The following is a 26386-nucleotide window of genomic DNA, read 5'->3' as shown; positions in this document are numbered from 1 at the left end:
TAGAGAGACTGTGTTTTTTTAAGATCTGTTTATCTGACTTTTCATGTCAAAAATATTTAAGAATCAAAGTGTATACTTCACCAGTAATATCTTTAAAGTCCTCAGGGTAAACCCCACACACACGTCCCACCACATACACACAGTATTAACTACTTCCTGGATATGCTAGATAGATTCAGAGTTCATATTAATCACTTTTTAAACACGCTATATAGGTTCAGAGTTCAACTTTATTTTGAAAAAGAATAAATCAGTTTTGAAGTTTTCTTATATAAAACTTGGCTAGAAACTCAAAGCCAGTGAACTGTAAGCATGGTTCACGAACTATTCCTTGTTGGCAAGTGTATGGTAAAGAGATCCTTGCTTGAAGAATGCTGGTATGAAGTAGAAGTATACATTTAAATGAATAGCTTGAAGAGAATGGATTTGTAATTTTAGGATTCAAAGTTTAATTGAAAAATTAGTTTAAATTGAGTAACTTAGAGGCTTTGCTAGGAATTTTTAGTAGTAACATAGAAATGTATCTCTACACTCCTTAGGAAAACTACTAACATAATCAAATACATTCACCAATTTAACTTCTTTCCAGTTCTTTTTCTCCCATATCAGGAAGTACCCACTCTTTAATGAACTTGTTCATCTTCCTACTTGTAATTCTTATATTTTTTTAATATGTAAAATCTCCGTAGACCTTTAGGGTAAAATGATAGCCCAAGCAACTGCCTCATCTAGGAGACTATACAAGAAGTCACAGCAAACACAGAAGGTACTTTCTCTTGGAAAAAAAATTAAAATTTGTTTTTCATAGTATTTGTTCTCTGCTTTTGATTTGCAGCTAAAAGAGAAAAAATGTTTTCATGTTCTTCTTAATCTTAAAAATACACACAAACATATAAAAACAATATGTTTAATTCCAGCAAAGGTTTATCAAGTCTAGAAGTTCTTAAGAACACGCCATAAGCCTATATGTAAAAAATTAATAGGAAGCCTAGGGCTTGACCTTGGCTCCTGAGAAGGATCGGGACGCCGTGGCACATTCCCACAGTTCCTCTGAGTCATTTGCTGTGTCGTTCATAGGTTGGCAAGGATAGTTCCTAGTCAACAATTCAATTCCGGCCACTGTCAAACCTCCATATACAGTTATAGGAGAAGAAAGATAGACAGTTTCTCATATTTGCCAATTCTGAATAATTACCAAGATCACATTTCAATCAGCAGATTTCTCAGGAGTTTTTTGTGTCAAAACTGCCTATGATGTTATGATCCAGTGAATAATAATTTATTATAAGGTCAAATGCAATGCCTGGAGTAAGTAACACATGATCCAATTTAGTAAACCCACTTCTCTCTTTGCAGAGTTGCAAGTGAATACAGAAATACTTGCAAATTGCTTTGAGCTGTGTAATGCCTCAATGCAGACATGTGCATAGGTAAGGGAAGACAAGACAAAGGAAAGAAGTAATCATATTTTTGCACCTGGTACTATGATAAGCACTTCTTAGACTCTGTTTCATTTTATTCTTCAAAAAACATGGCCGCTATTTGTATAATCTTCATTTTAAAGACAGGTCTTTCTGGTTCTGGAGCCTACACACTTAATATAGTACCACATTATTATTATCTATGAAACAAAAGATTTCTGTATTCATTTGCTCCTTATTCAACCCTAGCTAAAAGGATTTACCTTGTTGATTTCCTTATAGGTCTGTATATTGGCACCGGTGATATGCATGTCTAGCCTGCAAATGGCATGTCTCTCTCAGCTTTGACGTCAGGTGGCTCACACTATACCATCCAGCCATATTCAGGTGTAGGTCCCAGGAAGATGGTGGACAAATCTGAAAGTTAAGCATAGACAAGAGCTTCCACGTTCAGGCCATGAGACTCCTGTAAATTCATTAGGACACTGAGAACTATTTTAGGGGAGGAGAGATAAGAATCACATTGCTTTCATTCATGTATTTATGCATGTATACATGTAGTTATTTATCATCCACTAAACAAACGTTATTGGTGCACCTACACAGGCCAGGCATTGTTAGGCATCGGAAATGCAGAGGTGAGTATGACAAGTATAGTTCTGGCCCTTACATACCCCTAAGTAGTCTAGTGGAAGAGAATGATATGAAAAAGAATTACCCAAATAAGTGTATGAGGGCAGTCTTTGAAAAGTATAATGAAGGAGCATATTGGCGGGTATATAACCACACCAGCAGGCAGTCTGAACTAGTCTAGATGTTCCAGACAGACTGAATGAGAAATGGGAGATAAAGAGGTACAGGTGTGGGGTGGGCAGGGGTTGGGGGTATGGATAGAATTGCAGACCAAGCAAGCATCATCTGGGACAATTCTGTGGGGATGGAGACACCAGAGGGACCGGAGCACAGACAACCATAGGGCGAGCAGTTTGCAAAGCCCTGTGGAGTGGTGGGGCAGCAACCTGAACAGCCATATCCTCGTTAAGGACGTGTTTTCATCTTAAAAGAGGCAAGAAGTTTTTAAAAGGCTTTAAGCAGGGAAGTGGCATGATTAAATGTGTGATTTGAAAAGATCTCTTTAGATGCCATGTTTAGAATAGAGTGGGGAAAATAATTGAAGTGTTTCAGATAAGACATGATGGTAGCTTGGGCTAAGTGGTAAGAGGAGAGAGTGAGAAATAGACACGTAGGGAAAACAGTCGTACTTCTCAGTGATTGCTTGAATCCTTGGAGCTAGGGAAAAGGATGCATAGGGATGAACCCAGACGCTTCCTATATAAGTGTTGAAATTGAAGTGAGGGATGCACAGATTCTTATTAAATGTGGTCACTGCTTGGTTACTGCATTCATCTTCTCATCTTCCTGAGCACAGCTCTCATTTAGCAGAGAAAATTACCCCTTTTACCCTTAGGATCAATAAGTGATTGCCCTCCTTGACCTTCTAGAATTTCTGCCCTGTCTGGAAAGTTTGATAATAGCTAAACTACAAAACAAAGCACCCAAGGATTTTTTTTTCTTCTGTCTGGCTTCTCTTCTTTTATTCCCCCTGATTATATACATCCAAACTACTACATCTCATCCCACATAAAATGACTCTTCTCCCTCAATCCTTTAACTTTGAGAAATTCTTTTAGTTCCATTTAGAAAACATCAAGTAAGATTTAAGAGGCTAGGCAGTGGAAATACTCATTTCTCTTTGGAGGGATTATGTTTTTTCTTTCAAGGTTATTAGTTATCTAGAGCATGAGAAACGGCATCTGCAACAATCCCAGGGACTCAGAAGATTAAGAAAAAGAAATGAAAAGTCCTCTTGACCACAAAGTCGGTACTTTGGAACCGAACGCTTAGTTTTATTTCATTCAATTTTTAGAACTTGCTTAAACCACTATTATTGACTTGATATCTTTCATTGTCTACATAAAAGAATGCAAAATGGCAGAAGGTGATGGTAGATCGCTACCATCTCACTGCCGCTATCCGAAGTCTATAACTACTGAGCTGGGATTATAGATCTGCAACTTTGACTTCATTCGGGGGTTGACTTGAATCCTGAGCTACTGCCCCTCACCCTGCATTCCAGTCAGCACCACACCTGATAGGGAACTACCTTTGCCTCTGCCGTTAACTAGTTTTGTGGCTCTGGAAAATTCATCTGACCTCCCTGGACCTCAGTTTCCTGGTTGTAAAGCCAAGAGGTGAGGCTTGATGATTTTTGAAGTACCTTCCACTTAACTTTCTAAGAAAGACAAATCTTGGTATGTCTGACACAGAGTGTGTGTATGTGAACCGGTGTATTTGCTTTTTATCCAACTTTTTCAATCTTGTGCCTCATAAATGTTACAAAACAAACCTCACATATTTCTTTCTCCTTTGAGAAATAAAAGCAGATAAATAATAAGCCAGGTATTTACAGTTATAAGATCCCGGACATTTGAGATGTCTGTTAATTTGCCCCTATCTTATCCATTTTGGCCTGTCACCCATCTCTAGACTTACCTCCTCCAGGGCCCTTAGGGTCTCCAAATGTCCCTTCGGCAGGACCTCTCCCAGGCCGACCCAGTGAGGAGGTGCTCCCAAATCAAAACTGAGCAGCCCACCCATGCTCGTAAAGATAATCTCAGCAAGGAGGAAAGTAATCTGATTTCCTGATAAAAAATGTGACGTTTCAAAGATGGCACTGACTGATAGGCTGGACTACCCCAGTGTTATTTACATGTTCAAATAGGAACAACTAACACCAGTGGATTGCTTATTGATCGGGTGCCCCTGAGAAATGAGTGGGAGCCGTCAGGCCATCTCGTTGCCTAGGCGGGGTTGTCTGCCTCCAAAGTATATCCTCAGAACAGAGGTCTGTGACTCGGTGCTCCACTCTGAAATCTTACTGAGCCGCATCATTCAATTCCTTTTTAGCACTGCAAGGAACAGACACTATACAGAGGAGAGAGGAGTGCAAATCCTCTGCACCACATAGCACTGGGGGGTGGGGGAGAAGATGTGCAGAAATCATTAAATACAGTTGACTACCTGCTTGTCGCCCTTTGGAGAGAAGGTCTGTCAGGGAAATAGGTACAGTCACTGTCTTCTAGAATAGACTTTTTATTAAGAGCTGCTGAAACAACAAAATTACTGCTCTCTGCATTCAGTACTCAGTGATCCTCTGTTGTTTTTTTTTTTAATTTCAAAAGCTATCTGTTAGTCTATAATTTGAAAAAACTAGACCTCTGTTGTCAGTACGTAGCCACTAGCTACATGAGGCAGTTAAGCACCTGAAATGTAGTTTGTCCAAACTGAAGTAGGATCCAAGTGTCAGATGCATCCCAGATTTCAAGCCCTATAAAGAAGGCTACTCATCAGCTGAAGATTTTTCTAACAGGAGATGGGACAAATAACATGACTGGTAAGCAGAATGTATACATCGAATAGTATATATATATATATTTTTTTTTTGTGGTACGCAGGCCTCTCACTGTTGTGGCCTCTCCTGTTGCGGAGCACAGGCTCCGGACGTGCAGGCTCAGCGGCCATGGCTCACGGGCCCAGCCGCTCTGCGCGGCATGTGGGATCTTCCCAGACTAGGGCACGAACCCGTGTCCCCTGCATCGGCAGGCAGACTCTCAACCACTGCGCCACCAGGGAAGCCCCGGAATAGTATATTTTGCTAGGAAATAATCATCTGGTATTTATATTTCTAAGCGTATCCTTCTCTTTGATGCAAAAACAAATAGTTTTCACACCAAAGCTATCAAATTAATTCTACTATAGTTGAAAATTAAGGAGAAATTTTTTTTTTTTTGGCAGTATGTGGGCCTCTCACTGTTGTGGCCTCTCCTGTTGCGGAGCACAGGCTCCGAAAGTGCAGGCTCAACGGCCATGGCTCACGGGCCTAGCTGCTCCGCGGCATGTGGGATCTTCCCGGACCGGGGCACGAACCCGTGTCCTCTGCATCGGCAGGCGGACTCGCAACCACTGCGCCACCAGGGAAGCCCAGAAGGAGAAAATTTTATAAACTACTTTTTTCTTGGTGGTAGGGGTAGTACTTATCTTCTCAAAATCTGAAAAACTTAAATAAGAAGCTCCTTCTAAAACTCAAACCAGTAGCCAAAAAAGAAAAGTTTTGTGCATTTTTTGATTAACTTTATTCTTCAAGCACTGCCTATTAAAATACAGTCACAATCAACACTTAGGCACAAGTCTTATGCATGAGCCGGGGATCAGTGTCTTATCTCAATGTTTACATAAACCAGGAGAGTAGAAATCTCATAATCCAGCAAGAGTTAGAAATCGGTAATTAGTTTGTAACAGAATTAAAGTAAGTCGTTCCTTTTCCATATATCATGATCATTTTTATTTACTGAGAAAATAATTTTCTTCCTAATTCTTAGGACAGAGTAGAAAAGTCAGTTACATACTGTGCTATAGACTTTGACTTCCTTTAGAAGGAAGGTTGTATTGTTTGCCCTTTTTTCTTTAGCCTTCAGCCATATGTTTAGACTCAGCCTCTCCTTCCATGCTACACAGCAGCATGAAAGCCATAAAATAACCTAGACACAATTTTGAAAGCAGTGGATAAAGTCAATCTTTCTACTGTTGCCATTCATATATTTACTCATTCATTCTAAAACTATGTCTGAAGAATCATCTTGGTACCAGAAAGTCTGCAAAGCATTATAGATACAGAAATAAATAGTATCAAGTTGGTATGGAGGTATACAGAGATAAATATACCAATTTCTATTGTATGTAAGGAGTTAACTATATTAGGTATTATAGTTGACACTGATATAAAAATATATATAGAAAGCCCACCACTATGAAGGGTGATCCTGGACTGCTTTCTCAGAATGAATTCTGGCCAGAGAAGAAGACGACAGGGTGGTGATTGCAGTGGTTGAAGGAGGATGTTGCGTTTGGGACAGAGGATTTCCGGAGCTTGAGTATCTATGTGAAAGGAGGAAAAGTGAATGATGAAAGAGGATGTAATTTTTCACTCTTCAGTTGCTTCACGTACAAAGTTTTGCCTTTGTCACTTATATAGTAATTCTACAGTGATTATTATCAATAATATTATTGTTAAATATTAATTCCATACTCTTCACAAGGATAAGCCTACCTGTTTTTTTTGGGGGGGGTTATTTCTTTATTTACTTTTTGTATTTGACATCTCTCTAACGTAATTGGCAGATCCCTGTGATGTTCTGAATTCCTTTCAAATCTGGGTATTGGGCAGTGTCTGGACACTGACATTTAGTACCAGAAGATGTTATCACCTCTTCGATAATGAGTGAATGTTCCAGATCTCCAAGTCAAAAATATTCTCGATCTTTAAACATCTAGCCACCTTTTGAGGCCAAGACTGCAGTGACACTGTGGAAAACGGTCTCAAAAGAGACTCCCCATGATTCCCTGCCCGGTGTTTTCTGCCTCCACAGTGTCCTGGGGTGGAAAATTTTGCCTTGGACTTCGCTCCAGTTGGAGGAGGACATTTCCTTCTCTGGGCAGACTCGTAAATTGTACAGACACAACAGAAGATTATCATGCTGAAGATGAAAGAGTGAGACTATGTCGATCCCAAGAAATTAGGTCATAAAAGTTTTTCTAGCGCTTTGCTAAATAAGAAACCTATCTTCAGTGTACTGAGAAGGCCGAGATTACTTGGATGCCATTTATTTATATGGAGAGAGAAAAATGAAGTTTCTTTGTCACTTTTGGGGACTTTAACTTTCAACTAACTAAATAAATGATGTACTGAAAATTAGGTCTTATTTAAATATTATGTTTTGTAGAGCCTTACTCACTGTTCTTAAATTCTGGGAATAGGTATGAAAATATTCCCTTCTTGAATTCCTATTGTGATTTTGAATTCTTTTGGGATTAGGGAATGAGGTGCCTACAGAAATGTCCAGAATATGTATCGTGGTCTTACTGAATTTAGTACAAGGAAAAAGAATTCAAACCGTCTTCAGCTTTTAACAATGTTTTAGGTAAAGTAAAATTATCCTGACAGAAATGTAAGTAAACATTTTGACTACCTTCCTCATATTCATGATGCACCAGAAATTGCATTATAAACGTTCGGAGGTGGTTAAATAGTTACTCAGAGTTGGCAATAATATGTCTAGATGACATGAAGCAGATAGGTTCTACTTGCCATCAAATGGACTTTCCACCTCTAGGGAAGAATTTAGCAAGAAATTCTTGAGCATTTGTAAACCTCCTCATAGCTTTCATTTCTTTTGACTGAAAGTCTAGGTACCAAAAAAACAACAACAACAACAAGAGGCATTCTGTGTAATTATCTTTATCTTTATTTTTGCTGAGATTGTAACTCTATTTACTAACAAGTTTGGAAGCTTCTCCTCTGTTTGAACCAAGAAATCCAATCCCTACTGTAGGATAGAGAGGGCGCCAGCACTGAAGGTTGAAGACATGCTGACTGCTTGCCCTTCCTCTCCAGGGTCAGTTAGGTCAGAAGATTCAGACCAAAGACACGTGGTGGGAAGAACCCAGGCCAGAAAGGCAAGGTTCCTTCAGTTCTGGGACCTAAATTTCTGTCATTCACTATCTTTTATTATTTCTTAAATGCAAATGAAAGATTAAGGTGAATGCAATTCACTGCCAATTTGTATGAATTCTTTTCATCTCATAATCAGGCCCTTTCTAGTTAAGTATAGCTATGAATATATAAATAAAAATAGAACTAGAGGGACAGTCTTGGTTCTGCTGCTAGGAAAGGAGGTATGCAATTTTGGGCATCCCAGGTTAGCAGGAGGACAAGAGTTATTGGATGACCATCGTAGGCCCACTTGAATCGCATTGTGGTAGCATGGGTGGTGGGATGGGGCAGTGGGGGAAGGTTGGAATGGATACTGGTGCAGGCGTAGGAAATGTTCACATCTTGTCATATTTAAAGATAACTACTGAAAATCTTTTAGAGGCAATCCCTAATTTACAAACAGATTGTATTACAGAAGCTTAACAACTTGATGAAACGAAGTTTGGGGATATAATTACCTTGTGGAACAGAATGATAGTGGGTATGGAGAATTCCAAGTCAAAATACACAATTTGCTTTAACCTATCCATAGATGTTGTCTGATATATGTTCAGGACATAGGAGAATAAAACTTTAAATCTACTTTTAAAGTGTTTCAATTCTCTGTCAGTAGTGAACAGTAAATATCCTCCATATAGAGACTAAAAATGATTTTTAAAAATTTGTAGTTTGTACGTATGCATCTTTTTTTTTTGCGGTACGCAGGCCACTGTTGTGGCCTCTCCCATTGCGGAGCACAGGCTCCGGACGCGCAGGCTCAGCGGCCATGGCTCACGGGCCCAGCCGCTCCGCAGCATGTGGGATCTTCCCGGACCGGGGCACGAACCCGTGTCCTCTGCATCGGCAGGCGGACTCTCAACCACTGCGCCACCAGGGAAGCCCCCGTATGCATTTTTAACATCAGTGTTTTTTTTGCATAGAAGTCCAGCATTGCTACTTCTTCCCAATGTTTGGACATCACCAATGGTTTTGTAGTCAAGGAAATGAGTTCCTTGAGGTTGGTTTATCTTTTTTTTCTTACATTTTTCATCAGACACATCAGACCTGCATGCCTCTGATTGCACAAAAGAGCAGGGTAGAGAAAAGAATCCCATTATTATCTTTTTTAAAACACTGTTAAGAGGATCACAGAGTCCTGAAGACCATGTTCGCCACTTCAAGTTCTCGTCCCTCTTTCACTGATTCTCATGGAATTGAACTACATTTCTCTGAAATATATTTCCTTGGAAACTTCTTGAAATACTCTGCCTCTGGACTCCTTGTAAAGATGTACTTTCAGAACAACTTGATTTTCAATAGATTTTCTAAGAACTGACCTCTAACCTAGACTGAGGCAGCCTTCTCATCCTATACTCAAGCAACACCATGGATTTCCTAGGAAGCTGCCTGGACTAATTAACATTATATTCAGAAGAAAGAGAGGCAGCTAATGTATTTTCTGGAAATAAGCACAAGAATATAAAGTGCCCTTCTTATTGTTGAGGGTAACAATGTCAACCAGGCTTTTCCGTGGAACTTACAGGAGTGGTTAGTGCCTAATTAAATGGATTCATAAGCCCTGAGCTATGTTCAGCAATTAATTCAATTGAGTAAACATCCATTGACATCTCAGGGCCAGGCACTGGTGCGAAGGATCAAGTGATGAAAAATGGCAGACCCTTCTCAAATAGCTCACTCCAACCCATGATTAAAATGCAGGAGATAAGGGGAAGAAGTGCAACTGTAGGTGTATGTTCAAGGGACAATATCAGTACCGAGAAAAAGAACAGTTGACTGTAAGAGTGATCAGATGAATAGAAGCTGAGTTGGAAGACTCAGGAATTTACTCTGAGAAAATAGGAGATGGATGATTCCAGGCAAAAGTATCCGCACATGCAGCCCTACAACAGTAAGAAAGGTCCAGACATGGTCAGAGCACCCTGAAGGGTTTGTGTGTCTGTAGTATAAATATGCAAGGGTGGAGGAAAGGAGTCTTATGGTAAAGGAGCTCAGGGCCTGGTATGCCTTACATAAACTGGGGACTTTTTCCTGGAGACTATGAGATGACAGTACAGACTTTTAGTTGAGAAAGAGACAGTTAAATTTGCAGTTTGCAAGGCCCTTCATCTCAGCGGTATGGTACATAGGTTAGTTAGAGAAAGAACTCAGAGGCTAATAGGCTTTGGCAGAAAGTAGACCTTTTTTTTCCTCCTAGTTTAAGCCTGAAATAATGATATCTGATGTTATGATAATATCTCATGGTAGTGGAATTGAAATTAAAATGAGACGAATCCAAGAGAAAGAAGCCAACTTGGTAAGATTGGTAACAGATTGGAGGTAGATCATTCTGAATGTGCTTTCTGGCACCAGCAAAATAGGGGCAGCCATTTTTGAACCACTTTATTGAGGTAACATTGACACACAATAAATTGCACGTATTTAAAGTGAATACTGTGTCAAGTTTTTTATAATATGTGTACAGCTGTGAAAACACCGCAATTAAAATAGTAAACGTGTCTGTCACCCCCGTAAGTTTCCTTTTGCCCTTCTGTGATCTTTCTCTGCACACCCCTCACCCCTTCTCAGGCAATTGCTGATCTGCCTTCTGTCACTGGAATCATACAGCATATTCTCTTTTGGCCTCCAGCTTCTTGCATTCAGCATAATTATTTTGAGATTCAACCATGTGTGAACATCAATAGTTCCTTCCTTCTCATTGCTGAATAATCCTCCATAGCATGGATATACCATGTTTGTATCTTCCAGTTTTATTGAGATATAATTGGCATACAGCACTGTATACATTTAAGGTGCATAGCATAATAACTTGACTTACGTACATCATGAAATGATGATCACAGTACGTTTAGCAAGCATCCATCATCTCCTATTAATACCAAATTAGAGAGATAGAAAAAAGATTTTTGTGATGAGAACTCTTAGGATTTACTCTCTTAACAATGTTCATATATAACGTGCAGCCATGTGAATTATATTTATCATGTTGTACGTTACATCCTGGATATACCACATTTTGTTTATCCATTCACTGGTGGATGGAAATTTGAATTATTCTTGTTTTTAGCTATTAAAAACAAAACTACTATGACACTTGTATGTGACTATTTGTATGGCAATATGCCTTCTTTTCTTTTGGAGAAATGCCTGGAATTGGAATAAGCCCATCATATGGTAAGTGTAAGTTTTTTTTTTAAATCCTGCAAACTGTTTTCCAAAGTTGTTGACCATTTACATTTTTAAAATTATTTATTTATTTGCTTGTTTGTTTATTTATTTTTGGCTGCGTTGGGTCTTCGTTGCTGCGCACAGGCTTTCCTCTAGTTGTGGTGAGCGGGGGCTACTCTTCTTTGCAGTGCGTGGGCTTCTCATTGCGGTGGCTTCTCTTGTTGCAGAGCACAGGCTCTAGGCTCGCGGGCTTCAGGAGTTGTGGCACGCCAGCTCAGTAGTTGTGGCTCACGGGCTTCGTGGCTCCACAGCAGGTGGGATCTTCCCCGACCAGGGCTCGAACCCATGTCCCCTGCATTGGCAGGCGGATTCTTAACCACTGCGCCACCAGGGAAGTCCAACCATTTACATTTTGATGGCTGATGTATGAAAGTTCCATTTTCTCCAAATTCTTATCCACACATATCATGGTTAGTCTATTTTAAAAATTTTCTCAGAAATAGTTGGTCTTGAAATTATGTGAAAAGGGATAGAAAAGGGGAAAGAAGAGTGACTGTATCCTTTCATCTCAAAAGAGCAGCTGGTATTCATTCCTGTAGTGCCTCTTGTTTCTCTTGGGTACTTGTCCTAATGGCAGATAACAGAGCAGAGTTTGGTCCTCAGTAGGCTTCCCTCCAGGAGACTGAGAGGGGACCACGCTTTCTGAACTGCCACTCTTCTTGCAGTAACTGTCGTCAGAGACTGGAAAACCAGCCCATTGAGGGCTGGCCAGGACCAGGAACAGGCTGTCCTGTTTTCCATCTACCATTCTCACCTATTACTCACCTACATGATTCCACAGTCAAATGGTGGTTCCTTCAAAAGAGAATGGACTTGAGGACACAGGGAGGGGAAGGGTAAGCAGGGACAAAGTGAGAGAGTAGCACTGGCATATATACACTACCAAATGTAAAATAGATAGCTAGTGGGAAGCAGCCACATAGCACAGGGAGATCAGCTCAGTGCTTTGTGACCACCTAGAGGGGTGGGATAGGGAGGGTGGATGCAAGAGGGAGGTGATATGGGGATGTATGTATATGTATGGCTGATTCACTTTGTTATAAAGCAGAAACTAACACAACAATGTAAAGCAATTATACTCCAATAAAGATGTTAAAAAAAAAACACTGTATAATTGTCTGCCTCCACATCTCTCTTCATTTTTAAGAAAGCATCTAGGTAGCCACTTAAAAATGACTGGCAGTTTTTCATCTCTTTTCCATGATAGTTTAAAACAATTCTTCATGCGCACCCTGAAGAGGGTTATTGGTGAAGAGATGTGGAATTTCTACCAACTGCTGCCCTTTGTGATTTTCAAGGAACTAACAGTATCTATTGACTCTGCCTTCCCACTACCAAAATCTCATTTTGTTTGTTTGCCAAGTTCAATAGTTTAATGTATTCAATGTTGGGTTTTTCACCTCCCACCATATTTCCTTTGTCTCTGCATTTTCTGCTTCCCGTTATTGCCCACTCATCATCCCAGCTCAGTTGCCAAACCAATTTTGAATTTAGGCCCAGAAATGATTTAAGAAGTTTAATCCTGCCCCCGCCTCACCAGCACTGTCAAATGGAGTTTAGTTGTCATCTTCCCTTCTGGATATGTAGACATCAGAAGTGGTGCCCTAGTAATGTGCTTTGAGTTATTCCTTGAATTCCAATCTGCAAATCTGAACTTCACATGCCTGTCCAAGGAAAATAATCATGTGATTTGATGACTGGATCGGAGATTCTTTGACTTGACAGAGCCAGGGGAATCGTAGACCAATATCCTGTGGAGGAAAGAACCTAAAGTTTGTCAAGCAGTCTTCTTGACTGATCTCAGGCTTCTTAGCCAATGTCATCTCAGATATGATTAAATCTTCATTAACTTTTTAATGACACTGATAAAAACTCAATGAGTCAACTAGCTATTTTATTGGATTCCCTATGCCTAAATTATTATTATCTTCTCAGTGTAAGTTTCTTATAGAAATCTTTTTAAACTAATCTCCCATCTGTGACATTATATTCATTAAAATTAGGTTATAAAATATGTAAATATATTAAAGTTGGCATAAGTGCAGTACTCTGTAATTCAATGAAAGTGAATAAATATTATATATTTGTGTATAAGACTGTAAGTGATTGTACAGTTGTCTCTCGGTATTGCCAGCCTCGGCCTCCACTGAGCAGCAAGGACTTAGACTTGAGAAATTGCCTCAGTAAACATTTTTATCTGTATCCCGATATATGGCCACAGTATCCCTTTATACTGCATCTCTAGCATATTCACCATTGAATGTAACATTCTAGAACAAGGGACTGCTCATCTGAACTTGCTTATCTCCATCCTCAAGTTTTTAACATGATATTCTCTAAATCTGAATTAAAACACATCCACCTACCAAGCTGTGCCTGTTAAAATTCTACTTGTTATCTCAGGCTTAACTAGAAAATTCTGCTTCCTTTCTTCAATCTTCCCTAATTATTTCATATTGGGCATAATTTCTCCTACACATTCTACCTCTTTTCTAACAAGTCACGTAATGCTCTGTATTTAATTTACCCAGTCACATTATCAGTCTGCCACAGATTTTGAGATCCTAGAAGACAGATATATCTGGTTCTTACAGATCTTGGTCCTCTCCCCACTTATCTAGCCAATGCCCCACTCACAGATGATGCACAATACTACTGTCTTAATCAAACTAAGGAGCACCGGATGAAAATGATGCTTTGAATAATGAAGTAGGTGAGTGATTAGTTATGCAGTATGACCATGCTCAAGGAGACCGGAGAATTGTTTTAATTAGCAACACAACTAGAGCTATCTCTAGGAAACAGAGAAAGGCCCAGACAGTTAAAGGCCATTGGCAGCTATGAAGGGATTTAAGGGTAGAAGTAGAAGAAAAAAGGGTTTTCAGTTATGGACAAAGTAATTCCCTGAAGCTCTTCTGCCTACAAATCATTCTTAAGCCTTGTTGTCCACATTACAAAATGAGATGTCAAAAAACATTCTTGGGCAGAGGAAATAAAACTCCAAAGGAAATAGATTATTTTTGAAATTCTAAGGAGTAAATAGTAAGACCCAGGGGAAACTGGCATGTATATGAATCTGCAGTCCTTTTTAAGCCCTTACTTAGATCACTTGAATTCATTCAACCCAAAAGTTTCAACTCTCTTTCTAATCGTCCAACAGCCAATAGAAACTCCCATGTAACTATCTGACTTAGTCAAGATGCACTAAGGTGCCAGGTTGGTTGTTTCCAGAATCTAGATTCTGCTCGTTTAGAGAATATGGCCACAGTCTGAACCTTGGATACAAAATTTTAAGCTAGAAAAATATACTGAAAAACTAAAAAGATGAAGAAAAATCAAATAGGAAATCGAATCCATAGTTATTTTAATTATCAGACCTCCATTAATTTTTGAATTCTCTTCATCTTATTTTGTCCATATCCAATTAATATTTTAATTCCTCACCACGTAGCAGTGAGGTTTCTTGGTTGTTTGGGTTTGTTTTTTGCTTGTTTGTTTTCACTTTTCAGCTTTATCTCCTTTCTCTTCATCATTTTTTGTTTTCTTTAGGTTTGGGGTGTTTTAGTACTTTGAGTAGTTGTTTTTAAATCATTGGTACTGGAATTCACTTTATTTGTAAAAATGAGATTAGATTCAGTAATCTTCACAGTTTCTTCAGTATTTAAAATTCCATGACTAACAGTTTCATAAATAATCATGAGATTAGGTTTTTAAAAATGTTTTAAAGGTTATTGAAAGAGAGGAAATCTTTCTTTTTTTAGAGTGTCCTTTCTAGTTTCATGGCACAGATGTGAATTTGAATGTTTATAATGTTTTAATATGAATTTTAATGTGATGTCAGGAATTGTTTAGGAATCGGCCAACAACTGCAGAGAGAGAAGGGGCTGTAACAACTGCAGAGAGAGAAGGGGCTGTAACACGGTGTGTTTCAAAGAAACCCCACCTCCCGCAGTCCTGGGATGGTATAGAAGATGGTGGGTCCCGTGACTCCCTGTGCAGTAGAAAGATGGGTCAGAGGAGGCGCGACCTCTAGGCTCCCAGCAGGCAATGTGAGAGCCCACCTGAAGAGGGCTTTGCTGGAATGGACCAGTGGCAAGTGTCACAGAGATAGGGTGGCCCCCTCTGAGGGGGTCCTTCAAAGGAGGTTGGCGTACAGCTGAGTAGTCTCTATAAATAATCCAAGGAAACCAAGAGACGAGGAGGCAGGGAGAAGGAAAGAAAGACAGAAAGAGGAGGGACAAAGAAAAAACAAAGTACAAAGAAGGAAGCATCTAGGAAGGAAGCAAAGAACAGGAGGAAAGAAGGAAGGAAGGGACACATGAGAGAAATGAAGTGTTTTAATCTACTTTAACAGTTAAACACCGTGAAAATTTTTGTAATATAAAATTTTAATTTTTTTAATCTTTAACTTGGTAACTGCTTTTTTCATGGAAATATTTATTAATGAATGGGCTACAATTTGGAGAATGCTGGTGCAGACATGCAGCAAACAGGTGTAGAAGAAGAAGGATGTAAAACCATTGTGAGAATATTTAGATCTATAGTGATTCTTATGAATACATTTGCGGTTGTTTCAATTCTAAGATTAGAACAAATTTGTAGCCAAATAATATCTACATTTGGGGAAACTTGTGTATTTAACACACCCACTCCCCTACTCCTGCTCTTATAGTATCCTGCCTCTATTCTTTACCTCTACGTAAACCTCACTGTGTCTGTGTTTGGTAAAAAATTGTGCACGCTGTTCGTTTACTAAGCACAGATATATACTTTCCAATAATTAAAGAAAAAGATCTTTTAAGAAAAAGTGTTAGTAAAAATTAAGGCTAACCGAATGCTTGGCATGGCAGGTGTTCTATGAGGATTAAATGATTTGCTTCTTCTAGGTAATTTAACACGGTCTATATTTGTGTATTAGGCAACGGAAATATTTTTCCAAGCAAACCTTAAGTGCTCCCAATAAAGTTATTTGCTCAATTGCCCTGGGGTGTCTCATGCTCTAATGAGATTTGGGCTAAGAAGGGCAGAGTATGTTAGTCCTAGAATTCACCCAGACCGTGTTGAACAAAGTACATACCTTTCTTTTACTTTTTTCTGCATGTGTCAGATGTGTTGTTCACGCTTAGTCCCTTATAGTGTTTCTTCAATCTGTGAGAATTACTGAGATTATAGTAACTGTTCATTATATCTTGCATTTTTCATAGGTTTCATTAATTCCCTTCTATTATGGTCTTTGTGCTAAATTCTAATGAAGAAAACTGTAGAACATATTTTATATGAGAAAATAGCAAAAAGATGGTAGACTATGCTTTGTGTATAAAATGCTGACGTGAAGGATTATATGTGTGTGTTGGGTGGGCGTGAGGGAAACTAACTAAGAGAACAGAACTTGTTAATGACCTGTATCACTCTTTCCCAGTACTCTACAGATATATCATCAAAAGCTCTATTGTGACTTTCAAACACTTGACTCTGACCAAAATAATAGGCAAGGAATGTGTCAAGAAAAGCTCTTTTTTGGATTATAAAATTTAACTTTACTAACTATGGAGCTTGAAGCTTACTTTCATAAATTACTTACAAAATAGGAGAGCCCCATCATCCCAGTCTTGAAGAAATGCAGTTTTATCTTGTTTTAGCTGTACTTGCTGAACTTATTATTATACATTTAATTCCGTTTATACATGTGGCTTTGCCCACTATATCTTTTGATGAACACAATATCTAAGACAAAATGAAGAGAAACAGTTGCATGAGAACTCATTTGACATCCAGCCCATATGATTGCACACCTCAACGATTGAACTGCTCTTTTAATCAATCACCTGTCTCTCCTTTCACTTTCAAACAGCTTTTTGTTTATGATCATCAAGCCACTTTCTGTGTACCCATCAGAAAAGAGTAAGGGTCAAGTAAGGGTCTCCTAAAGGAGATCCATAAAGTCTAAGACTGAAGAAGAAAAATAGGAAATATTGGGGCAGGGAGAGTCCCATGAAAGGTCCAGGTGTTCAGTTTGCTTCTAGGGTGGGTCTATTTTTGATGCCAACAGAACTTTCTTGAGTCCCTTAACAAGGGACTAAAGCTTCTACTACAGTCCAAAGTGTCCATAGGGCATCCCTTAAACACACTCTACACTTTCTCACCTGCATGCCGTGCCTTCCCCTCTCTTCTCTGCTTATACAAATCTCCACTTTCAGAGTGCAGACCCACTGGGAAGCATTTTTGGACCATTCCATCTGGAAGAGAAAACTCCCTCTGAATTTATATAATGCTTAGCTGTCAGTGTCAATGAGAACGATCATGTACAGAAAAAAAAGAATCTTGGACCAGATAGCCATACATTTCATCATTTACTAGATATGTAATCTTCTTGAATAAATTTATAGCCCTCATATACGCCCCCCATCTTCGTCCTTAAAATAGAGTAAGATCTATGCTACATCTCAAACATGTTGGCAGGATAAAAATGTTGTCATGTTTGTGAAATGTTTTGTATGTGGTAATTGATTATACTTAGGTAAGGTATTTGCTTTATTTCCACCAAATTCAGCTATGATGATTTACATCCTGGTAATGTAATATGCTTTCAGTTATGATTTTCTTATTGCCTCAACCCTATTAAAAATATATTTACTTTTTCTGTTGTGATTATTATAGAAAATATTAAAAATACATCAAGTATAAAAATGGGAAAAAAGTATAATGTCCTAACCAGAAAATAACCACTAAACCAAGAAATAACCACTAGTACCATTTTTTACTTCATGTCATATACCTATATATATATCACAATTCTTATATATGCATATATATGTGTATATCTTTGTACACAGCTCTGTTCAGTTATCAATACATCCTATGGATATTCTTAGTCCTCAGCTCTATCTTTGCTTCCTAAGGTACAGCCATAGTATTTTGACCCCTGTTGTGTCTGGCTAAGCACTCAGCACTTTGCTGTGGGTATAAAATGTTCAATAAATAAGCTTTGTTCACAGAATGGCTTAAAGCACTTTATGATGGTGTACACATAAAATTATTCTACGTTTGAACAGAACTTGTGACTAGAACTATAACACTGTGTTCCTGTTGATGAGCTGGAGCCCCTGCGTGTAACCCTGACTCTCACTTTTCCTTTCCTTTCCCTGTAGTTTGTTGCTCAGCCCAACTGTCAACAGCTGCTGGCATCTCGCTGGTACGATGAGTTTCCCGGCTGGAGGAGAAGACACTGGGCCGTGAAGATGGTGACGTGTTTCATAATAGGACTTCTTTTTCCTGTCTTCTCTGTGTGCTACCTTATAGCTCCCAAAAGCCCCCTTGGACTGTTCATCCGAAAGCCATTTATCAAGTTCATCTGCCACACAGCATCCTATTTGACTTTTTTGTTCCTGCTGCTGCTTGCCTCTCAGCACATCGACAGGTCAGACTTGAACAGGCAAGGTCCACCACCAACCATCGTCGAGTGGATGATATTACCATGGGTCCTGGGTAAATGTGATACTATAGAAAATATAATCCAAACGTGTTGCTGCCATGGAATTTTGTTGCTCAGAAAAGAATATTCATTAAAGTTGGGGACATAGGAATGTTTAAAACAGGTTCTGACCATTGTAGCTCCAAGTCTTAATCCTCAAAGCTAAATAAATACTTCACAGACTGCAGTGGACCTGCCCCCAAATGCAGCCTACAAAACGTTAACTTTAGGTTTTAGAATTCCAGACTTTCATGACTTCAGGTCCCGTGAATGATTTTCTGGGTTTTGGTTTTTTTTTTTTTTAGTATGTTTGTCTTCTGAAGCCTTTCAACATGTCTCATTAGCCACATGTAAATAATCTTTTTAATTTTCTTAACAGATACACCTTCTAAAAGTACAAATTACTCTGCAGAATTAGTGAATCTGTACATAAAATAACTAACCATTTTTTAAAATCAATTCATTTAAGTTTATCTTTGAAACTATATAGTAAAGCAAAATAATAGGAAATTAAACAGTAGGACATCCTCCATCTCTCTCTGTTCTTTTCATAGAAAAAAATTTTGTTTTAGATCTTCAGCAAATCATGGTAAGGTAGAAAACCTCAGAGTAGCTGGTAAAAACCTTGTTTTCCTTTCCTCTTGTTATTGAAATCATAGTTAAAATTTAAATTTTAAGTATTCTTCCTTCTATCCTACTGTGGTTTGCTGAGAAATCACATTTTCTCAATTTAGCTCATCATTTTAAACCTCTCTGATATTATATCCATCTCAGCACTTACTAATTAGAAAATATGTGACAAATTTAATGATTCATAATCTCAGAAGATCAGTTTGGATTAACTGTCAAAACGGCTGGAGAGACTGTAAAATGAGGAAAAGGCAGGAAAAAAAAACCAGTATCTGAATCTGAGATAGATACACTTTTTAAAGATTACAAATACTGTAAGTACTGACAGTAAGAAAAGTGCTTAGGAACAAGATTTGATGTCTTACAAATATTTCTAATAATTAAAAAAAACCCTTCTCAAGTGAACGTTAAAATAAGATACATTCTCAATCTGAAGTAAGGTGTGATCTTGGGATGGTTTATATAGTCTGTAAATGTCTTTTTGAATAAAACAATTATGACATAGCAACTGATATTAAATATAAAATTATCCTACCTGTATCCATTTAAATTAAATATCTACCCATAGGAACCTGTTCTTTATTGAGTTTTCTTCATAGAAAATTTCTTGGGAACAATTCATAAGGAAGCTTTTGGAAGTCAAATTTCCCATTGTGTGTAACTTATATTGAATGTCTAAAAATCCTGGTGGCCCAAGTGAAACACAGAACATTTCACTTTGAAAAATGGTATAGATATAATGCAGCATAAGTAGATATAATACTTCTAGTCTTTTCTTTATACAGTCAATGAAAATATGTAGGGTACTTTCTATGGATTAAGGGCAGTACAGGGCAATAGTGAAACAAAAATTAAAAAAAGAAGAAAGAAAGAAAAAATGAAGAAAGAAAATGAAAGAAAAAGAAAGAAAAAGAAAGAGAAAGAAAGAAAGAAAGAAAGGAAAAGAAAGGAAGGAAGGAAGGAAGGAAGAAAGGAAGGAAAGAAAGAAAAAGAAAAGAAAAGATCTCTTCTCCTTATGAAGGTTAAATTTTACTGGAAGAAATGGATAATAAACAAACAATGAGATATGTGATATAATATCAGAAGTGGTATATAATATGAAAATTAGAAGCTCCAAACTTTGAATAATTCATAGAAGTAAAACAGTCATTGGCTGCCTCCTACATGCAAAACTTGTCACATAATTTTCCGTGAAAATTGGCTAGAAGAAACCGTATCCAAATTTCAGCTGAATGGTTAAATAAGGTAGAAATTTAATTATGAGAACTATAGTTCCAGCCAAAAGAAGTAGCTGCTAAAGGCAACCTTTCCTGAAGATATCCTGCAGAGGGAGTTCATTTATATGGGAATCTTTAGGATGAAAGAGATGTTCTAGAATTTAAAAAATACCCATGAATGATCATCTTGCTTAAATAACAGAGCATGAGAAAAAGAATGTTTCTATATCAAATAGATCTGTCAAAACAGATTATTCATCAAGGCTGGTGAGTTCTGAGTGCCTCGTATCTAAGGCTGAGTTCTAAGTGCTTTGCTAGAGTCATGATTATAACGGGTATTCTCCATGTTATTTGGCTGTAGAAGAAAAATGGATTTGAATACATGTCCAAGTTCTACCACTGAGAGACTATTAAATTATGGGTGGACACAATCTCTCAGGATTTTCTGTGTTTTCATCAATAAGATGAAAGATTCAGAGTGATAACTTCTTCAGTCCCACTGTGTCCTGTTATCCTGTCCTGGGGACCTATCATTATCGGCGCAGAGAAAATTGATCTTTTCGTTGGTGGGGAGAGGGAGTGGGTGGAGGGAAGAGGGCTAAAGACAACAGGGTAGGAATCCTTTAACCTTTTACCAGAAGTGTGATAGACGCAAAAAAAGCATGGTCTCATTTGCTGACTATATCAATGAACCTTCTATATTGCCTCACTCAGTCCTGCTGTTTGGTAAAGTGAGTGACTGTACATTTCATGGTCCCTGCATTGTAAGGCTCTAGGTTTATAATAACAAGACTTCACGACTTACGGAGAAGTGTGTGGCTTGTGTTTCCCTCATCATGTTAATGTTCCCAGTGACTGAATGAAGTTCTGCGCATGGGTTTTTCTCAAGTCTCCTTGAACCGACTTAGGTTTTCAACTCATGTCACCTCTGTGAGTTGCTTGTTCTGTAAAGAAATATTTTTTCATTTTACTAAACTTCCTTTCCTTCCATTTTCAGATTTTTCCCAGACCTATGATACTGTAGTTTAAGGGAAATGATTACTTTGATACTTCTCATTTTGTTTATCCTGGCAAAAAGACTTTTGCTTTACTTGTTTTATATATTTATATCATAAATTTCCAACTTTTTTGAATAGAAAATTTTTCTAACTTTAAAGCTTATCCTCTCAAATCAATCCCTTTATCTGAAGAAGTATGGTTTTTGCTTGGGAATTTCCATGTTATATACTTTGCTGTGTTTCAGCAATAAGATTATACAACATGACAGATCCAGATAACTTGTGATTTAGTTCAATGGAGAATAATGTTTCTGTGTTATTTTCACTGTATTTCCTGTTGAAGTTCAACATCTTTTTGACTATATAAATTGAAGTCTATTGAGTTTGATATCTTTAGAAGAGAATCTACAGTGGTCCTTATATCCTTTCGCTGTGGTGTGATTGATAAATTGTAGCTCATCTCTAGCAAAGCTTTTCGAATTATTTTTCCTTCAGACTGAAGGTTATCAACCCTTCTTTTCTCCCATCAAATAACCTCTAGAGATCGTCTTACCTAAGTTTGCTGTCAGGATGAATTTAGCATATAAGCAAAGAAATTTAAAAGCCTGATAAAGGGATAAAAATTATGATTCTGGTCATCTTGAGAGATACAGTTTTAAGCAACAGAGAAAACTAATCACAGATAATTCCGTTAGAACTCTGTCAGTAGAAAGGTAGATTCTAGACAGATAGACACCAGTATATTTCTCAGATTGTCAAATTACCCATTTGAACTAGAGTAAAAAGTAAAACAGCAGTTTCATCCTGCATGCATGTGGCCTGATAACAGAGCTATGCTTTTCAATTTCAATAGAGAGAAAGTATCACCAGGAAGACTGTGATGGATTAAAAGAAGCCTGGGGTCAGATCAGAGACATGGCTACTTCTGTATTCTGTTGTGTCATGACCCCAAGGCTCTTAATTTATTAAAGGTTTGATTTTAACAATATAATACTAAGGATATGAAATGAATATAATATTCATATGAGAAACTCATTTTTATATAGAATTTAAATGCAAACTAAATATAGCATGTTATATGTAGAATGCGTATTATGAGAATTCATCTAAATTAAAGCAGAAGTTTTAACTCCAGTAGATGTCATTTGTTTCTGGAGATAATGTGGAGTAAAATGTGAAAAAAAAAACTTTTTTGAATGCTAATTTTTAAAGCCTTCCCAAAACTAGATTGGATTTTTCCACAGAATCCATTATAACTCAACTGTAACAATTAAATTTGTGTCATAGCTTCTTCTCCTGCAAAAAAAAAAAAAAGTGTGCATATATATGAAACATCCAGATTAGACTTAAGTTATCACTTAGCAAAAAGAATATGAAATTGATAACATTTTCCACAAAAGAAGTAGAATGTTAATGAAAGCTATCATATTAATAAAGCAGGAAATACCTTGTTCCCAATGAGAATACTGCTGAATGGCTGCTGAAGTGACTTGATATTATGTGTGTGCTTAAGAATATGTCATAATTATATAGCATATAAATCTGTGCATGCTGAGAATGGTGAACTGAGGAAAAGATATATCAGAGGAAGAGATATGAGATCTGTTAAAAATAGCTTCTAGGGCTTCCCTGGTGGTGCAGTGGTTGGAAATCCGCCTGCCAATGCAGGGGACACGGGTTCGTGCCCCGGAACGGGAAGATCCCACATGCCCCGGAGCGGCTAGGCCCGTGAGCCATGGCCGCTGAGCCTGTGCGTCCGGAGCCTGTGCTCCGCAATGGGAGAGGCCACAACAGTGAGAGGCCCGAGTACCGCAAAAAAAAAAAAAAAAAAAGCTTCCAGTGAATTTCTGGGCATAAATTAAGAATTGCTCATAAGATCCAGATTCTGTCTTGCCTATAATACATACTTATTTAACAATTTTTCTGCAACAAAACTGGCCTCTCATTTTCATAATTTATTTTATATTTTTATCTTTTAAAGGGTTGATATTAGCAAATCTGAAAATTTCAACAAGGCCTGCCAAATGGAAAATAAAAAATGGTGATCACGTTCACATCTAGATAAAGACTCAGGGACAAACAATCCTGTATATATTCTTTCTTTCCTATTACCATTTCTTCATCTTTTGTCTAAAAGGCATTAAGATCACATGGCTTCAGGTACTCGTACTTTCAGCCTCACCCTTCAATTATCCGTCTTCCCCCAAATTAAGAATTATAAGAAACAAGTCTATAGATTTCCCCACTCTCTCCCTTGACTAGGTATTCTAACCACCTCAGCAAACTAGCTGCAGACACATACAGACAACTCAAACACAGCTGCAGAACATCCGTTTATTAATTTAAAGGGATATTTTAATTTTCCAGAAAACCAGATAATCATTGCAGCATGACATAGAATTCTCATTTTCCTGTTTATTTGTGAGGAAGAAATTTTAAAGTCATCTTTACCAAGATTTATCAAGACTAACACAGTAAAATCTCAAACAACAAAGTATTCATATAGTTGTAAATTGTTCAGTGTGCACATACCATTGCTGACCAAATGACTTCCTTTTCTATTTTTTAATACTTTTTATTGGTGTACAGTTGATTTACAGTGTTGTGTTAGTTTCAGGTGTACAGAAAAGTGAATCAGTTATACGTATACATATACCCACTCTTTTTTAGATTCTTTCCCCATATAAGCCATTACAGAGTATTGACTTCTTTAGTGGAGAGAAAATTAAGTCTTTTAGGTCATATATGCAATACAAATTTGGTGCACCAACAAGTGAAATCTACAGGCCTTGGGAGAATGTTTGACGACCGTGGTTCTGATGGTTCAAGGGAAGAGGAGAAAAGATAGGAAAAGAGGAGTACATAGGAAATGAGGGAGGGTCAGAGTAAAAGATTGGCGGTAAGCTGGAAGTGGTTTCTGTTAGTTCAGAATAACAATAATGGTAATAGTAGTGATGGTGGTAATAACAATAGAAACTAAGAAATTTGGCACTGTGCTAAGTGATTCAAATGTGTGTTTTTATTTGAACTTCATAGTCAACTCCACTTTACTTATAATAAATGATGTTAGTATCTCATTTAATAGAGAGGAAATAGGCTTAGAAAAGTGAGATCACTTTCCTAGGTTCAAGGAGCTAACAAATGGTAGATACTAGATTCAAACTCCAGTTAGTCTAACTCCAGAGCTAGAGCCTTTATCCTCCATAAATACTGCCCTCGGAGTGTGAGAAATGGAATTTAAAGGGGCAAAAACAGCCCAAGAACTCAAGTTTCCATCCACAGACTTCTTTCCTGTTTTCTCTGCCTCTGTTTACCAACTTAAGTCTTTACAAAGGTCAAATTTGAGTGGACCACGTTTCTAATTTATTAAAGATGCAACGCTCTTTGAGATACACACTTGATATAATTTCCTATTGAAGGTGATGCTTGTTAATATAGCGAACTTACCGTTGCCATCAGCATCACATCAGCAGGACCCTCCATCTTCGTCTCCACCACCGGTCTCTGTTCTAAAACACATGCATTATAAATGGTTCCCTAATACTGACAGAAGCAATTTCTATTCTAAGAAAGAAAGAATAAAGTCCTTTGCCATGACCTTGAGATGCTTCCCTTTTAGTTTCCATGTTCACTTGCTAAGACCTAAAGCTAAATTTCCTTGCTTCCAGGGATATCATTAATTTTTTAATCTTTCATTGGTGTGTATATGTATGTGTGTGTGTAGCGGGTCTTCAGGAAATGTAAAGAGATAATTATATTTCTTTTGCACATAATTGTTTCAAAAATAGAAGCTTATAGTAGGTGGAAAGTGGTAATCTTCATAGTGAAAAATTAATAATCACTCATTCAAAAATATTTATTAAGCAACTACTGCCACTCATTGAAAAGGTGACTTGAGAAAAGACCTGAGGAATATTTATTCATTGTTTTTCCACCTACATAAATATATAATGCCTTAGTTCTCATGGAAAATTTTAAATTAAACAGAAATCCTATAAAAAGTCTAATACTGCATTGACAGAAACATTTTACTTGATTTTTAAGTTACTACATTTATGTCGTAAGCAATCTGATGACCTAGAATTCTAAAGTTCTACATTTTTTACATCTTAATCGAAAACTAGCATTGTATTGTTCCTTGGCACAGTTTCAAAACGTGTACTTCCTTAATTGTATATTCCTAATGTTTTTCCTCTAAATGTTAAATTGATGCTATCAAAACTGTAGTAATTTAAGGGTTTTTAGATGTCTTCAAACTAAGCATATTTGACTATTCACTGTCCCTTTAAGTCAGAGTTTCTTGAAACGTGGTGTGCTGACTATAATCATAATCACTGTGAATTTTTTATGAAAAATTTAGATTTTGAATTCTCCCCTTGGTTGACTGATTCAGAAATTTCAGAGGTCTTTAAACACTAAAGATTAAGAAACAATTCTAGAAACCAAATTTTATGCAGGTTTCGTATTTAGTTCCGATTTCAGCTTTATTGAGGAATTGAGACTCATTAGAATCTAAACATGAAATGGTTTAACCTTTTCCAATCACTCTTCCCAACCACCCTGCACCAAATATCCTTTCCCTTCACTATCTGTCTGGTAGATATCATCAATTTCCTGAAATTTTGAGTTATTAAAAAGTAGTCCCAGTTCAGTTTAAAACAGGAAGCTTACCATCAGTTGAAAGCTCTCCTCTTCCCCACAAAGGCCTGACACGTGTATCAAAGGACCCGGAAATATTCATTTTTTGCTCATCCTTCGACCCCAACACTGGAATGGAAGGAGGGACATAGACTTTTTCTGTTCTCCCCATTGCT

The 26386-nt window shown here is 37.6% G+C and overlaps 1 protein-coding gene and 1 long non-coding RNA gene across 2 annotated transcripts in view; one reads left to right on the top strand and one right to left on the bottom strand.

The window, feature by feature from the left end:
* TRPC4 (transient receptor potential cation channel subfamily C member 4) overlaps nucleotides 1-26386 on the top strand; it is a 118258-nt gene that overhangs the window by 47616 nt on the left and 44256 nt on the right. Inside the window, exon 3 of the mRNA XM_060128834.1 lies at nucleotides 18405-18741. Within this exon, the coding sequence (XP_059984817.1) occupies nucleotides 18405-18741 (337 nt within the window). The remainder of the gene's footprint in view (nucleotides 1-18404; nucleotides 18742-26386) is intronic.
* On the bottom strand, nucleotides 1706-26386 carry LOC132508586 (uncharacterized). Its single transcript, XR_009536678.1, has 3 exons — nucleotides 26244-26386; nucleotides 21380-21518; nucleotides 1706-1838 (listed from the first exon to the last, which is right to left on the bottom strand). It is a non-coding gene; the product is annotated as an uncharacterized LOC132508586 (long non-coding RNA).

Source organism: Lagenorhynchus albirostris, chromosome 18 (assembly GCF_949774975.1).
Source record: "Lagenorhynchus albirostris chromosome 18, mLagAlb1.1, whole genome shotgun sequence".
NCBI classification, from domain to species: Eukaryota; Metazoa; Chordata; class Mammalia; order Artiodactyla; family Delphinidae; genus Lagenorhynchus; species Lagenorhynchus albirostris.
The sequence above is the reverse complement of the archived record's forward strand: the minus strand, read 5'-3'. Positions and strand labels throughout refer to the sequence as shown.